This window comes from Dermacentor andersoni, chromosome 1 (genome assembly GCF_023375885.2).
Source record: "Dermacentor andersoni chromosome 1, qqDerAnde1_hic_scaffold, whole genome shotgun sequence".
In the NCBI taxonomy this organism is placed as follows: Eukaryota; Metazoa; Arthropoda; class Arachnida; order Ixodida; family Ixodidae; genus Dermacentor; species Dermacentor andersoni.
This window is the reverse complement of record NC_092814.1, coordinates 112,251,544-112,266,538: the sequence shown is the minus strand read 5'-3', so window position 1 is coordinate 112,266,538 and position 14,995 is coordinate 112,251,544. Positions and strand designations below refer to the sequence as shown.

General features: G+C 45.9%; 1 protein-coding gene across 3 annotated transcripts in view; it reads left to right on the top strand.

Annotated features, from left to right (window-relative positions):
* Positions 1-14,995, top strand: part of dpa (disc proliferation abnormal) — a 153,170-nt gene that overhangs the window by 82,496 nt on the left and 55,679 nt on the right. For all 3 annotated transcript variants that reach the window (XM_050193597.3, XM_055061905.2, XM_050193599.3), the window contains 2 exons: positions 6,491-6,582; positions 6,651-6,753. In XM_050193597.3, the coding sequence (XP_050049554.2) occupies positions 6,491-6,582; positions 6,651-6,753 (195 nt within the window). The remainder of the gene's footprint in view (positions 1-6,490; positions 6,583-6,650; positions 6,754-14,995) is intronic.

The following is a 14,995-nucleotide window of genomic DNA, read 5'->3' as shown; positions in this document are numbered from 1 at the left end:
GGCATATGTGATAAGAAACTGTCTGATGAATTGTGCCGTTGCACAAAGCTTATCGCTGCGGATGTGCTGTGACAAGCCCACATACACAAAGACGCAGAAAAAGAGCAGTTATCATGCACTAGATTGACTATGGATAATGCTCTTGCCGAAATGCTGAACATTGACTCGGCTCGACAAAAAGATACGCCCACCCCTTCGCCACGCTTTCGCTACCAGTTTGAGCCCCTGGCTCGTTTAGTGTGTGGCTTTTGTCGATGCCAGCATCACTCGGAAAGACTGCCAAGCCAGAAAATCAGTTTGCCATTACTGTAGAAAGCTAGGACATTTTTCCAAAGTGTGCATGAAGAACAGAAATGAGGTACTGGGTTCCATCGAACTTCACAACATGAATTCTCGACGAGCAAGGTACGTAGACACACTCGTGAATGGGCACCTGGCTGAGTTGAAGATATGCTCTGGTGTGGAAGTCACTGTTGTCTCGTAGTCTTTTTCAGGCCGACCGCGGGTGTTGGATGAAATTGAAGGGGAAGCCTTGGGCCCTGGCAAACAGAGTCTACGCGTTGTTGGTACCTTTAAAGCAGCCTTACAGTGGGGTGACAAGTCCACAGTCCAGACCTTGTACGTGGTTGAACGTCAGTACACTCGCTTGGGCTTCCTGCAATTGAAGCTCTTGATGTCGTTCAATTCTTGGATTCTGCCAAGTGCATGCATTCCCCCAAAGCTAAGATTTTCCAAGGGTTGGGAAAATTTCAGTAAGCCGAATATAGCATTCGCATTAAACTCGGTGCTCATCCATCACATTCCTTGAGCACGCCAAGGCAGATTCCAATTCCTTTAAATGACATTATCAAGAAAGAGCTGGATGACTTGGAGTCGCAGGATGTCATAAGGAAGGTAGATACGCCAACCGAGTGATGCTGTGGACTTGTAATCGTGCCCAAATCATCAGGCAGCTACAGAATCTGCGTCGATCTGATGAAGCTGAGTGAAGTCATCGAAAGGGAGTGCTTCATCTTGCCGACAGTGGAGCAGATTCTCAGCCAGCTGGGTGGAGCACGGATATTCTCCAAGTTGGATGCGCAGTCTAGTTTCCATCGGGTGAAGCTGAGTGTCGACAGCCAGGAACTCACAACTTTTATAACACCGTTAGGTTGGTACTGTTACAAGAGACTCCCTTTTGGTATTGCTACAGCACCAGAGTATTTCCAGCAGTTAATGTTGAGGATTCTTGAGCGCTTGCCTGTGGTTGTGGACATTGTCGATGACACTCTAATCTTTGGAAAAGATCAAGAGCATGATGAGTATCTGGCTGCAGTTCTAGCCCGCCTTGAAAAGGCGGACGTCACCCTCAACGAAAAGAAGTGTGTGTTTCGGGTCTGCTCAGTCAAGTTCCTTGGAGTAGTGATTGGGGCGGACGGTATCTCGCCAGACCCGGACAAGGTGAATGCTGTTGGGGATCTGCCGCCGCGGACCGACGTCAGCGAAGTGCAACAATTGCTGGGAATGACTAATCACATCACGCAGTTTATATCTCACTTATCCAATGTTACGGAGCCCATTCGGTCTGTTCTAAACAAGAACAGCACCTGGACTTTGGGTCCCAGTTGAGAAAAGGCCTTCTCACGCCGCAAGTTGCTGTTGAGCTCTGACACGTGCATGGCAAAATACGATTCTTGCTACCACACTGTAGTATCCGTGGATGCCAGCTCCTGCAGTCTGGGAGCTGTACCGCTACAGGACCAGCCTGAGGGTACTCGACAGGCTGTAGCATATACTTCAAGGGTGCTCACTCCGACGGAAGCACATTATAGCCAAACAGAGAAGGAATGTCTCACAGTGACAAGCAATTTTATGGTACGACGAGTTCCTTTGTGGGCTAAGCTTCGAGGTAGAGACAGATCACCTTCCGCAGGGGCCGAATATTATAACAGTTCGGAATACGAACCACTCACTTCGCCGCTTTCGTCACTGGATGTGCCACTCCCAAGCCGGTGGTAGAAGGGGAGGGCGCGACCAATAGATGAGAGGGTGCCACCTCTGAAGGGTATGTCATTATATGACGGGCTAATCGAGGAATTGCAGAATGTTTCTGCTTACTAAATAAATGTAAAATATAAATTAAATATACGCGAAGTTCTGAAGTATAAACGTGTGGTGCCGGGTTTACGCAATGCAGAAGTAATTTATTAATGTCATTCTTTTTCATTTTCAGCAGACAGGCGGTATCGCAAGGGTAAATGAGTCGGCAGAGCGCAGCGCTATGTCGTCTGCTACCAGGAGCTTGCACGATGCACGCAACAGGAACGCACTGCCAGCACTTTTTAAGTGGAGAGCGCGACAAAACCATGAACTGGTTCTTAGGAACACCTTTACTAGCCGACTATATCAATTTTCCTTCTTTTTTCGCCCTTTGTCATCGTCTCGGACATGACTTGCTCGCCGCCGCGCTGTCGCTATCCCTGCAATCTGCACAACGGTGCGTCATGTGATAGAAGCAATGGAACTTGAAATCGAACATCACGATATACGGGCCCTGCATTGCCTGCGCGAAGTAAAATCGAAGAGCGTGGTGCTGACGGCACTCCCGAACTAGAGAAAAGAGGGCAGCCAAATAAGAAATCTCCAGAATATCTTCCCATCCTGACTGTATAGTTTTATCAGCCGAATGAAGGAAGTGCTGAACCAGCCTAGGTTGAACCCTTCCGATTGCTGAACGGCGATCTGCGAGCTATTCACGCTGGCGATAGCACTGGGAATTTGATCTCACCATGCAAATACCTCCATGACATTGGCTTTGAAGCGGAGGTCACGGGAAAGTTGACCCAGCCCTTCTACCGGCCAACACAGTAATTGCGAGAGCAACTTTGTGGACAGTGTCGGCAGCAGAGATCTAGGCCACTCCGATGAATTCTTGCATTCCGATGACTGCAGGTCGGTGGCGATGAGCCGCAGCACGCAATATTACTTCCTCTACGTGGAATGAGCACTGGTACGCTTGCACCCAAGTCTCTATTTGATAGCGTAGCCCGGAAAAGGTCTACTTTGAAAGCCGGCAAGGGCGCTGCAACTCATTATCCGTCACTTCTTCGAAAGCGTATCACATTTCCAGCCGTGGTCGACACCGCAAGAACAACGCCAAGCAGACGACAAAGGCAAGCAATAGCCTCCGAAGCAATCAACGCATGCGCGCGCGATGCCCGCGTGTCTCCGGGGACGCGCGACCGGCGCGCGCGGCCAGGGTCGCAAGCCAACAGCCAAGCCACAGCAATGGAACCCAAAGTGGACTACCCCTTCGCCGGTTCCTACGACCGGTTCGCTTTAAGCATGATTGATAGATGCGGGACGTATTCATAGATTCCGATACCGCCCCGTTGCCTCTGACGACCTGTGACGTAACCAAAATTTTGGCCAATCAGGTGAGGCCGAACGAACGGTTCCCCAACTGAACCGTTATAAGATTCGGCCCCTGGTCACCGTTTTGGGTAACAAGGCCCTACAACTCGTGCCGCCTTGCATACAATGAATGCAGATAAAACTGATTCATTATCAGTATGTGGTGAAATATGTGCTTGGAAAGCACATTGCTACAGCGGGCACTTTGTCACGAGTGCCCTCTGATTTGCCACCTACTCGCAGGATAGACACTGTGGAGTTGTTTGTCGATGAAGTGTTCAAGGAATTACCGCTTCTTGTAGCGAGACAACTAGATGTCCACATACACCATGCCCAAGATGGAGTCTGCTCTGCGGTCATGACGTACTGCATGAAAGGATGGTCAGACAAAAGCAAGGTGCCTCTGCAAATCACTCCATTTTGGAAGGAGTTGGACAGATTTAGCATATACGACGGCATCCTCCTGCTGGACCACCGACTTGTCATTCGTTCAGCCTTGTGCCAGGAGATTTTTGCTCTCTTACATGAAGGGCATCAGGGAGTGCACCGCTGCCAAGCACGGGTCAGGGAGTCTGTTTGGTGGCCTAACTGTAACATGCATGTTGAGCATATGGTGACCCAATCTGCTATATGCGCCGAGACTCGAGTTCAGCATTCTGAGCGTATGTTGCCAACAATTACACCCAACAGGCCATGGCAGCACCTTGGCTTTGATCTGTTTCAACTTAGAGGGCGTGATTAGGTCCTGATGGTTGATTATTATTCTAGGCTTCCCGAAGTAGTCTCTGTGGGTCCACCACGGCACCAGCAGTCATCTCGGCAATCAAGAGCTGCATTGCTTGTTTTGCCATACTAGACATTGTCCGGACCAGCAACAGACCGCAGTTTGTGTTCGAGTTCGCAGAGTTTGCATGGTCATACGGCTTCCGTCGCGAAACCAGCAGTCCGAGATACCTACAGAGCAATGGAGAGGCAGAGCGCATGGTGCGCACGTGAAGGACTTGCTTTTCAAAGGCCGTGATCCCTACCTCGCATTGCTGTCATACCGTGACACGCCCGGTCCCAACGGCATTTCTCTGGCTAAACCTTGGTGGGAAGGAAATTGCAAACCCATCTCCTGAGACTACTGGAACAACTGGTTCCTTCGTTGCCACGCCACATGAGTTTCAGGGAAAAGGACTCATGGGACAAAGCATGGCAAGCAATGAACTACAAGCGCCGTCATGCTTCAAGCCAGTTGGCCCCTTCGAGTCCTGGAGACTATGTATGGGTCACCGACACATACTACAGTGGTGAAGTACTCTCACAGGCTCAATGTCCATGGTCCTACCTTGGTCAAACCCCCAAAGGCGTCCTTCAACGTAATCGTCTACTCCTGGTGCTTCATTTATTGGAAGCAACTCTAGCTCAACTGGCAGCTTCTCTGCCTGTCCCTCCCGAGATCATGTGGCCTGCACCTCGAGAAGATCCAACACAGCCCGCAGGAATGCTGCAGGAAACGGTGACACAGACTCGCGGCGGTCGTGTAGTAAGACCACCGTGACGGTTGGACTTGTAGGGACCTGCCCCATAATATGCGAAAAGCAGCTATGTAGAGGTTGCCGCCGGTGAGCCTTGTAGCAAGTGGCCATAAGGTGGCACTACAATCCACGGAAAGTGCCATGTATATAAGGGGCTTTGGGGACAGAGAATAAAGATTTTGTTTTTTGGTTTCCGCTTGCAAGTAGTCTGCCTCATCCCTCGGCTCCTGTGCTGAACAGACTGCATCAACAGATACCAAGCACCATGCATTCAAGATACAATTTCTGCTAAACTTTTTCATATGTTTGACCTCAAAAGTAGGGAGTGTGGGTTTTACATGAATAAATACAGCATATCTGCTGGTTTGTGTGAGTGTAGCTAGTTGCTTTGCCTGGAAGTATTCACATTTACTTCTGCCTGTTAAATAACCAGTTTTGAACGTACACACCACATAAGAAATGGAAATATGGCTGCACACTTTGGCCGCTGTATTTCTTAGGTGTAACTTTGGTGTGTACAGTTGTACATGTGGCACAAGGAAATAATGTTGTGTACAGGGCACACTAAGCACAAACCTTGCAGATGCTGATATGAAGGCCTGTAACTTAATTTAAAGAAAAAACTAATTTAATTCGCATGATAGTGTGTGTTGAAACTTTGTGTCATAAATGTTACTTACATGCAAAGGCCTTTAGCATACCGAAGACAAAATGTGGGGAGACTGGATTTTATACATAGGGTGTGAATCAAATGCATACTGAACCTTGTACTTGTGTTTATGGTCTGCCCACCAGTGCACACGAGTTGCACTTTAAAGGACTGCATCATGTCTTGTGCTGAATGTTGTGAATAAAGATTGTTGTTATTGTTGTATGCTAACATTCATACAATAAATATAGTGGCAAGTGCCCAAAAGGTATAAAATGCATGAGCTAATAAAGACAACTTTACATAAAACATTGGTTCCAATAAATGCCTGCTGAAATGTTGCCAATTTGAAGAAATTTGAAGAAATTCAATCCATAGTTATCGTACACTTATACATTCTCCTGTCTGTGTTATAAGCCACATTGTTTTATGTTTAGTAAGCAGTCGTAGTTGTGCTATTTATTTATTCTTTATTTCTTGCTGCCTTTTGTCAGTGTTCTAGTAAATTTTCTTGTAATCTGTTCCATCTTGATTAGGTATTCATTCTGCATATGCTCAGCTCCAAAGAAAAATAAGTTAGCTTTCCAAGTACCACTGTCTTCTCTACTATAGGAAAATTTTCTCTGGTTTTATCGGCATTACACATAACCTCATCAGAAGTAGCGGTTGTTGAATGTAGTGCTGTGGGATATCAGTATTCATGCACAACATAGAAATTAGGTGGTGTGATGCCCTTCAAAGGGATGTAGTACTGCTGTGTAATGGTACTTGTGAATAGCCAAGTGGAATGTGTGGAGTGTTTTGGGACCGTAATACTTGAATGCTAGCAGAAAAGTACAGCAGCCATAATAGTATTTAAGTCTCCATACCATGTTCCTATCACATTTTCATACGTAAATGTAAACATTTTTGATGTATATTTTTACAGCAAGGACTGCCACTTTACTCCTGAAAGAATTGAGCAGCTGAAGCGTTTGTCCCAACTTCCTGATATTTATGAGCGCCTCGCAAGAGCATTAGGTAAGAGCATTTTTATGTACTTCCTTTGATGCATTTAACACAGATCATCATATGTCTGTCTGATGCAGCACCAAGCATATATGAGAATGAAGACATTAAGAAAGGAATCCTGCTACAGCTGTTTGGTGGAACTCGGAAGGACTTTGCTGATACTGGACGAGGAAAGTTTAGGTATGCTTTACTTGCATATATGCACTGACTTTGGGACTACTGAAAGGGAAGTAGGTGGAGACATTACCTGCAGACAAGCTTATGCTTAAGATTTTCCGGACGCCTGAATTTTGGGGCATGCCTAATAATTCTTACAGCTTCGCGGCACCACTACTTACCCTATAAAGTCAATGTATAAAGATGTATGAAATTTTGGACGCAAGAACCCTTCGCCGTCCGATTTTCTGGACCCTTTGCTGTGACCGCAGGTCTGACACGGCATTGATCAAAGCCACCACTGCCGCCATTTTGATTGTCTCACCGCCTTGAACCGGCGATCTCGCATGCAGATCCACTGGCAACCGTAGCCACCACCATGGCAACGCTAGGCTAGCTACTTCGATGTTCTCTACTGTTAGCAATGGTGCCGACTCAGCCTTTATAGTCCTCGCCAACGGCTTCGAAGCTCGAAAAGTATGATGCGTTGCACAATGCCGGTTTCCGAAAGTAAGCTTCGCCTCAGTACAGCACTGTTACGGGGTGAAGCATATGCGAAGTATTAGAGTGCTTTAGTTCAGCGTGTTTGCGCTCCGCTAAGCAGCTAAGCGGAGCGGAAGCGCGAATGCACATGCGCCGTCCGCTTAGCCGTAAGCAGGCTAGCGCAGCGAGGAACACGGTCCGCTTAGAAGCTGCCTGAGCGGAGCGTGCCACGCGGCGCTTTGGCTAGCGTTGGCGTCAGGAAGGATTGGATTGGAGGCAAAAAGCAAGCGCGTTGGCTGTCACGTGGCGTTCCCCAAGACGGCGCTTTATTTTCCATTGGATAAAATGGACCGGTAACGCATTACAAGCGCACGTCTAGACACTTCATGGAGAAATAAGGTATATATATACATATATACATTTTTCTATATAAGGGTGATCAATAGGTGTATTTATTTTCTTTCATTACCCTGAATTTGGCCAAGGGGCGCTGCAACTACGAAAGGTCCGCTCCGCTCCGCTAAACGTATAACTAAAACATGAAAATCACCCGCCGCTCCGCTGTGGCTTAGCGGGGCAGCTCGGAGCGGAGCGTGCCGTAAAGACGCTCAACTAAAACACTCTATTGGGGAGAACCTTAACAAGTGTGGGAAGGAGTGATTGTCATGGGGCTCACTATGTATTCCTTAATTATAATGTGTGCACCAACGTTACTAGACTAGGTTCACTTGTTGAACTCTCCGCAGGCACCGTGTATTACAGGTGCCTCCATTCCTTGGCTGGTCGCCAGATAGCGGGAGCGCCGCAGGTGGCTCCCGTGGGTGCGGCTCTAAGTTAGCAGTGCCGATTCTTACACTTAGCAATTCACAAATGCAACCACCGATGCTGTTTTTAAATGCTTGTATAGCCTTGTATTTAGCAGATTCTTTGCAGAACCTTACTGACCTCTGAAAATGCTGCTGTGGTGCCCCAGAGTCTGCGGTTGTTGGAGTCTCATCAACGGCCACTGCACACTGGCCGTCTGCTGCGCTCTACTAATCCAGCTGTTGCTGGTTCTCGCACCATTAGCTAAGCGGCAAGGTCAATATTTTTGTAACATTCCGTCCTTGGTCCCTGAGACGCCAAAGGTGGTTTTAAAATTTCATTTGTTTACTTTATTCTCAGTATGAGTATAATGTGCCATGGTATCTTAGGATTGAATGAATGTCTGGTTTTTATTGGCGCAAGGGCCAGGTATGGCCAAAGAGCGCAATCTTAGGAGTAATGGGCTTGAAAATGCGCTACACGTTCGTCAGGCGCAGTTAAATGTACTTTGCAGAAAATTGCTAATTATTCTTTTCAAGCCCATTATTCTTAATCGTGGACGAAGTTGTGAAGTAGCAGTCAGCAGGCCAATCGGTGAACTTCTTTCAAAACAGCAAGAATAAATACGAGGCACCTTATCTTGATATATACACACTTTTAGCACTTTATTTCGGAATGAAAGAAAAAATAAAGCTACTTTCATCAGACCAACACACCCACAGGTGCAATATTTACACCTACATGAGCTTTAGCTCACTTGCGAGCAGACTTCACTTGCACATTCAAGGCACGTTCTCTCTGAAGGAACCGTGCATAAAAATGCAGTCGTGTCAGCAAATAAAATTATATAATACGGGCAGTAAACCCCTCAAAATGCACACGGTATCCAACTTGCACAAGAGTGTCCCAGCCAAGTTCTTCGACATTGGACCAAAATAGGTCCTCAAACACCTCCTTAGATCACGTCTTTTCTTCAATGATACGCTCAATCCCCGCAAGCATGCAGGTCAGGGCGCTTGATGGTTGTTGCAGGGCACCAGGTACATATGACTGCATTTCGGTCAGGATTGCTGCTGGTGGAACCTTGCAGGTGCCCACGAGAGTACTGAGACAGACAGTACAGCTGGAGAATTTCCTTGCTTTTTTTTTTTTTCAACGTACCCTGCAAGATAATATAAGACTGCATCTTTTGCGATGGGCCACTTGTAGTCGTGCTGGAATTCATCATCGGGCTCATGCTCCCACAGTTGAATGTTATGAAGAATACCAGCCAGCCTTTGTTGCTGAGCCTGCTTCTGGGCATGAGCTGCCAACTGGCCTGCGTTGAGGCTCTCCTCAATAGAAATGAGTACAGGGTCTGCATCACTGGTACAATTCCTTTTTGTTGCCATCTTTAGTGGTGTGAAGAGGCTTTTAAGAAGCCTGAAGATCTGACTAAAATGTGCCATTGTGGGGTGATCTTCATTGCCACCAAAGCTTCTCATGACTCTAAAGAAACTCTGTAAATAAGAGTACCGAGTTTTAAGATTTGTTGCAAAGAGTCTTATATACACGAAAAAGAAAATTTCTGCTGTCACTCACCTCCAGAGGGTCTTGATTCAGCTTTGCTGTGAGCACATACACAACTTCCTTATGATGCAGCAGAGTGATGATATCCAAAATAGACATAAGGGTCACACGAAGTGACTCAGTTGTTTGCTGTGATGCAAACAGTTTTGTATTTTGTCGAATACTGTTTCTGTCGTGTCTAGAAGGTCAAGGAAGTCTCTAATGACCTACAAGGAGAGTAAAGCATTGTGCGGCACTTATTTAAAGTAATGGCAATGTGTTCGAATGAGATGCCTTTTTGTGTATCTTGCACTTGAGAAATGTAGGGAAAAGGAAAAGAGTACCACAAGATAGTTTGATAGCCTTCCAGTACTGTTTAACGATTTCAGCTACAATAACCATAAAAAAACGTACTTTTATCTTCGGAGAGTTTCTGCGAATGCCTTGAATGGGACACTTCACATTCAGAGCATTGAACAACTCGTTCATCAGTAGCGTAAACTTCTCTGTGCCCTCAGTCCCTTCAAACCCTGGCTCTCGTTGCTCTCTGTAGAACATCAGTCCAATAGCAACACTCCTATGAATAGCTGAAATAAAATAAATCAAGGGAGGTTCTGCCATACTTAAGGATTAAGGCATACGAAGAAATTCTGAGAGGCAAAAGGAGCATACTCGTGGTTGCAAGTCGCACATTTCATTTTCTCCAATTTTCCCAGGTTGAAATGGGAGGCTGTGAGCTTAGGGACAACTTTCAACTGCACCTGTTTCTCAGTTTCATAAAGTTTCTGATAATGCCTGTAATTGATGCAGTCGGGGCCCGCCTGAAAACAGATTCAACAAAATATGAAAAATGCCCAGTACATTTATGCCGTTCGAAATGTTTCGAAAATTTTGCGACTATAACCTTCGCATATGTATCTGACAAAAGATGATTCCTCACACGCTTGATATGCGGTAAATCACAGATGAATTGAAGGAAACATCCATCTTCAAGGGTAGGGTGCCTAATTTTGTTAACTGGACTGGCCGGCTTGCCTGAAACTCCAACATGGGTCCACATTGAGCTATTGTTCCCAGCGTCTTCGCTGACCGTAGCAACAATTGATGCACTGTGATGTTCAAGCTGCAAAACACATTCTAGAACCAGCTTAGCAAGCACAAAACCAGGAGCCGAACCTCTTGTGGCAAAACTTGCCACTGGCTGCACCCGCTTGTGGAACAGAGGGATGAACATAATAACTAATGCATGGTCTGCAGATATGACTGCTTTGTCCTTCAGGAGTCGAAAAGTCAACAAATCCATCAAATTATAAGTTGAGCTGTTAAAGTGGACTGACTCTTTTAGTTTAATTTCATTGAGTACGAGTGTTCCACACCTCTGCACAGCTGGCTTGTCCTTAAAGAAGGTGCGAATTGTTTCAAGGGCAACTGAATTATCGCCATATTCGTAAGGTACGCCTGAAATTATCCAATTAAGCCGGCTGCTTGTGAGAAGTGCGAGAAGTTTCATGCTGTGAAGTAAACCGTATGCTTTCGGACTTGCAATGTGAAGTAGCAGGCTGTTCATCACCTACATTCATGTATGTTGCATCCCTTGGGTCCCTTTGGTTTGCACTTGCCTCGTAGATGTCTCGAAAGCCAGCTGCTGTATTGGTGGCAGTGATTCAAGTGCTTTATTCAACTGCATTGAATCCTTAGCTGACAACTGCTCATTCAACTTCTTGATATTGTAAAAAAAATGCAATTCTTGCTGCTGCAGCCCTCACTGCTTTCCTCTTGAGATTTTTCGTTTTTTTGTTTCTGCGCTTGCTGTTCTTTCTTCGGAAACGCGTCTCCTTGCATGTGCTTTTTCTGAGTGCGGCAGAACACGCAAGTTGCCTGCAACAAAAGGCCTTTGCACTTACGAAATGTGCAGCAGTTGCTTCCATGTGTATCTTGTCTTTGACAAACATGTCTGTCTACAGTGGTTCATAGTTTTTTCAGGTCGTCAATAGTGGTGATGCTGACACGCAAGAACGCCTTTGCTGTGCGCCCACGTGCACTTGCTATAGCCAGCTTTTCGTCTCCTATGCAAACGCATTTTTCTATTTGCAAAACCCTGCTCGCCAAGTTGACCATGAAAATTTTCTGACCGCCCCTAGGGAGTCCGAAAAATCAGACATTAACTGTACCACCGACCAAGAGGATGCTTCAAATGGTCCGTGTTGTGAATGCGTGGCGGAAGGAGGACGAGAACAGAAAGGACCTATGCATTGAGGAATGAACGGGAAAGGAAATGTGCTGCCAGTGCTTTGAAGGAGCTTGAGCCCAAAAAACAGTGTTGGCTGATGCCGGGATGCAGGTGTCCCTGATATAAACCAAAATAAGCTCTTTAAAGCAGTGAAACGCAACACTGAGGCGTTGTGCGCAGGCTGAGAGTATGTCAGGACGGTTGAGGTTGACTTTTCCAATGTTGTGCCAGAATCTTACTTGTGAGATTGTTTGGGCCTCATACCAATGAGCTTTCTAGCAGTTGATAGAAATAGCTCATATTCAAAAATATTTGCTTTTTTCTGCATCTCTTTTTATTTGTATTTGAAAATGGGCTTTACCACTTTTTCCGAGGATATTTTATTCGCTGTGCACTTTACTAATCCCTTGCTTCTGTTTTCTTTTTAAATAAAATAAACACTACTTACTATTCAAACTGGATTAAGTCGTTTTTTATTTTTTAACATGCTTACTAGAGAGTGACGGCATTGGGCGACATGGTTTCCGGCCTTCTTGACATAAAACAAAGTTCTGTGTCACTCAGGGAGTTTTGCAAAGGCACACAGGGTAAACCTGGAAAACTCAAAGAATTTGGAAATGTCGCTGGCTCAATGGAGCATGGTTATAACGGCGTATTTTGAGGCCAGGACACAGAAAGAATGCGTCTGTCGTGTGTGCATTCTTTCTGTGTCCTGTCCTGAAAACACGCCGTTATAACCATGTTCCATCAAGTGGTATATGCCGAGCATGCTGAATGGCACCATGAATAGCAGACGACAGAGTTGCGGAATTGACGATTGTGAGCGATAAATAGGGTTTGGCATGCAAAGATACTGTCACAATAAAGGTGGGCAAGCGATGGGTGGCAAGTGAGGTTGCATTTCTGGCTGCAGGAACTTCAGCTTTTGCCAGCTGCGCATACAGTTTGAGCTGATGTCAATCTCATTTAGCTGTGGTTAGGCCTATCACAATCGCCGAGTCCGTGCGTCTGCTACCTACGGACAGACCTGAAGCTTTAGCCATTAGGATGAAGAAAACGGCTATTATAGTTCAGTTTTGACCATACAGATTTGAAATCAACCATTTTTTACCTCGTACAATGCGCACACAAAAAGAAAGAAGCGGCGACACGGCCCATTATGAACATCAGTACGTTGCTGTTCTCGATGGCTGTCACTCACCTTTGCCAGTGCTTCCATAATGAGATGTCCCTACGTACGTGGGTGTATTTATACATTTTGTCACGGGTATAAAACTATTTACAAGATGTATTTACAAAGCATATATAAACAGCAGCCGAGAATCCCGAGAGGCTGTTGCCACTTCGTCGTCTTTACCATCAACGACCTTGTCCGCTTTTCCACCGTAACACGACCCCCGGCAGAAAAAGCACAGTCCCGGTGCTTCAGACAGTGGAGTCGTCGGTAAGGGCATAGTATGGCTTAAGCCGAGAGATGTGTGCGACGTGTTGCGTGTACGACGTGTACGTGTTGCAAAAGATTCGGGTGGCATGATGTCACAAAAATCTAGCTTTTGATATATATTGTACCCATAGATGAATACCCAGTGATCTGGCACGATATGAGGCGCACAGGCTGTACTTACGGCAGCGCGCATGAAGCGGAGTTCATGGTTGATTACCTGGTAATTATTGTGAGTGTGTATAGCAAAAGCTTGTATGCACGCATTCTGTTAGGAACAGCGAATGCTCACGTGTAGACAGTTCCAAACTCATGAATTTGCAGAACATAGTTTATACCGACAGCATCGTGGAGTCAAAATCGCAAGCATGATAACTACGTTTCGTGATGACCTGCATTGTAACAGACGAGCGCAAAACGCACTTGTGGCCCCAACTGATTCTTCCACGGCATTCGAGGTAAAAAAAACAACAACGAATTGAATTTACTGTCGAAATTTGCTACTCCAGCCTGCCTTATAATAGATATTTTTGTGACCCTGACTGTGTCTGAAAAAAATCACTCGCCGACTGTATTTGCTTTCCACACACAAACAGAAGAACCAAAACACTACCATGAGCATGTGTTTGGTGTGGACCGTGCATGAATGACAGGTGACCGGAGCAGAAGGCTTCTTCATCGCATAGGTATCCTCTGCGAACCCGCTAAGCCAGCCCGGTGCTCCTGCTTCTTTCTTTTTGTTTTCTTTTCTCTCCCCATCTGTTACTTGTTCGTTGGCTCGCTTCACGTCTCCTCCACCCTTTATTGCCTTCATCTCCCCTCAGCCGGCATGCCTCATTGAGAAGTGTACTCGCTGGCTCGCTTCTCTGCCAAATTTTCTGGCAACTGCATTGTAACTGGTATTTCATGTGTTGTGGCTGCACTGTAAGCAGTATGCATATACCTTGAGTTTTAGGGTAAGGTAAATGTGAGTCAGGAAAGACCGCAGTTTATCCAGTCCTGCAATATAAGCGGTTACATTATAGATGAGTGGTCGCTGTACCTGCCGATATAAATGCATGCACTGATTGTTGCTTGGACTGTCAGCATTGCTCTTTAGGAAAAATTGTGCACTCTATAAATAGACATACAAATGGGGAAAGCAGTGCTACAAGACATCTTATAGTGAGTATGGAAAACACTTTTTTGAGAAGGGGTAAAACACCTAAAATATTTGCAAGCAGTACATATCAAATCAGTGGTTAGGGCTACCTTTGGTCTTCATGTTGCAATGCAGTGTGCTGTGCTGGGCGCTGGCTCTCATGGTGGTGGGTTGAAAGTGAACAGCGATTTGTAGCTATTGAATTCGTTGGACTTGCAGCTGTCACTGTTCGACAGCTCCAAAAACTTGGTTCACCCAAAGGTATTGTGCCAGTAGTTCGGCGCTGTCGCAAATCAGCTGAGCATCTAATCTTTGTCTTTCTCTGCGCTGGTGTAGCCCAAGTTACATCACACGAAGAGGTTCGCTCGACTGCTCGGCCAGATTTCGGTTTCGTTTCTGAGATTTATTGGCTATTTAAAATGGTTTTTTAATTTGCAGGTAAATTCTACTATCAGACGCCTGACAGGAAGCTCTCGGGAACATAAGAATTGCCATTACCCTGACATGATCTATAAATGTCATTTAAACAGGCATTTTTTCTCCCTAAATATGGCAGAGCAGTGTCACTAGGAGTGTGCACAAATTACGTAACCGCCTCATGCCAACTTGTCCTTGCTTT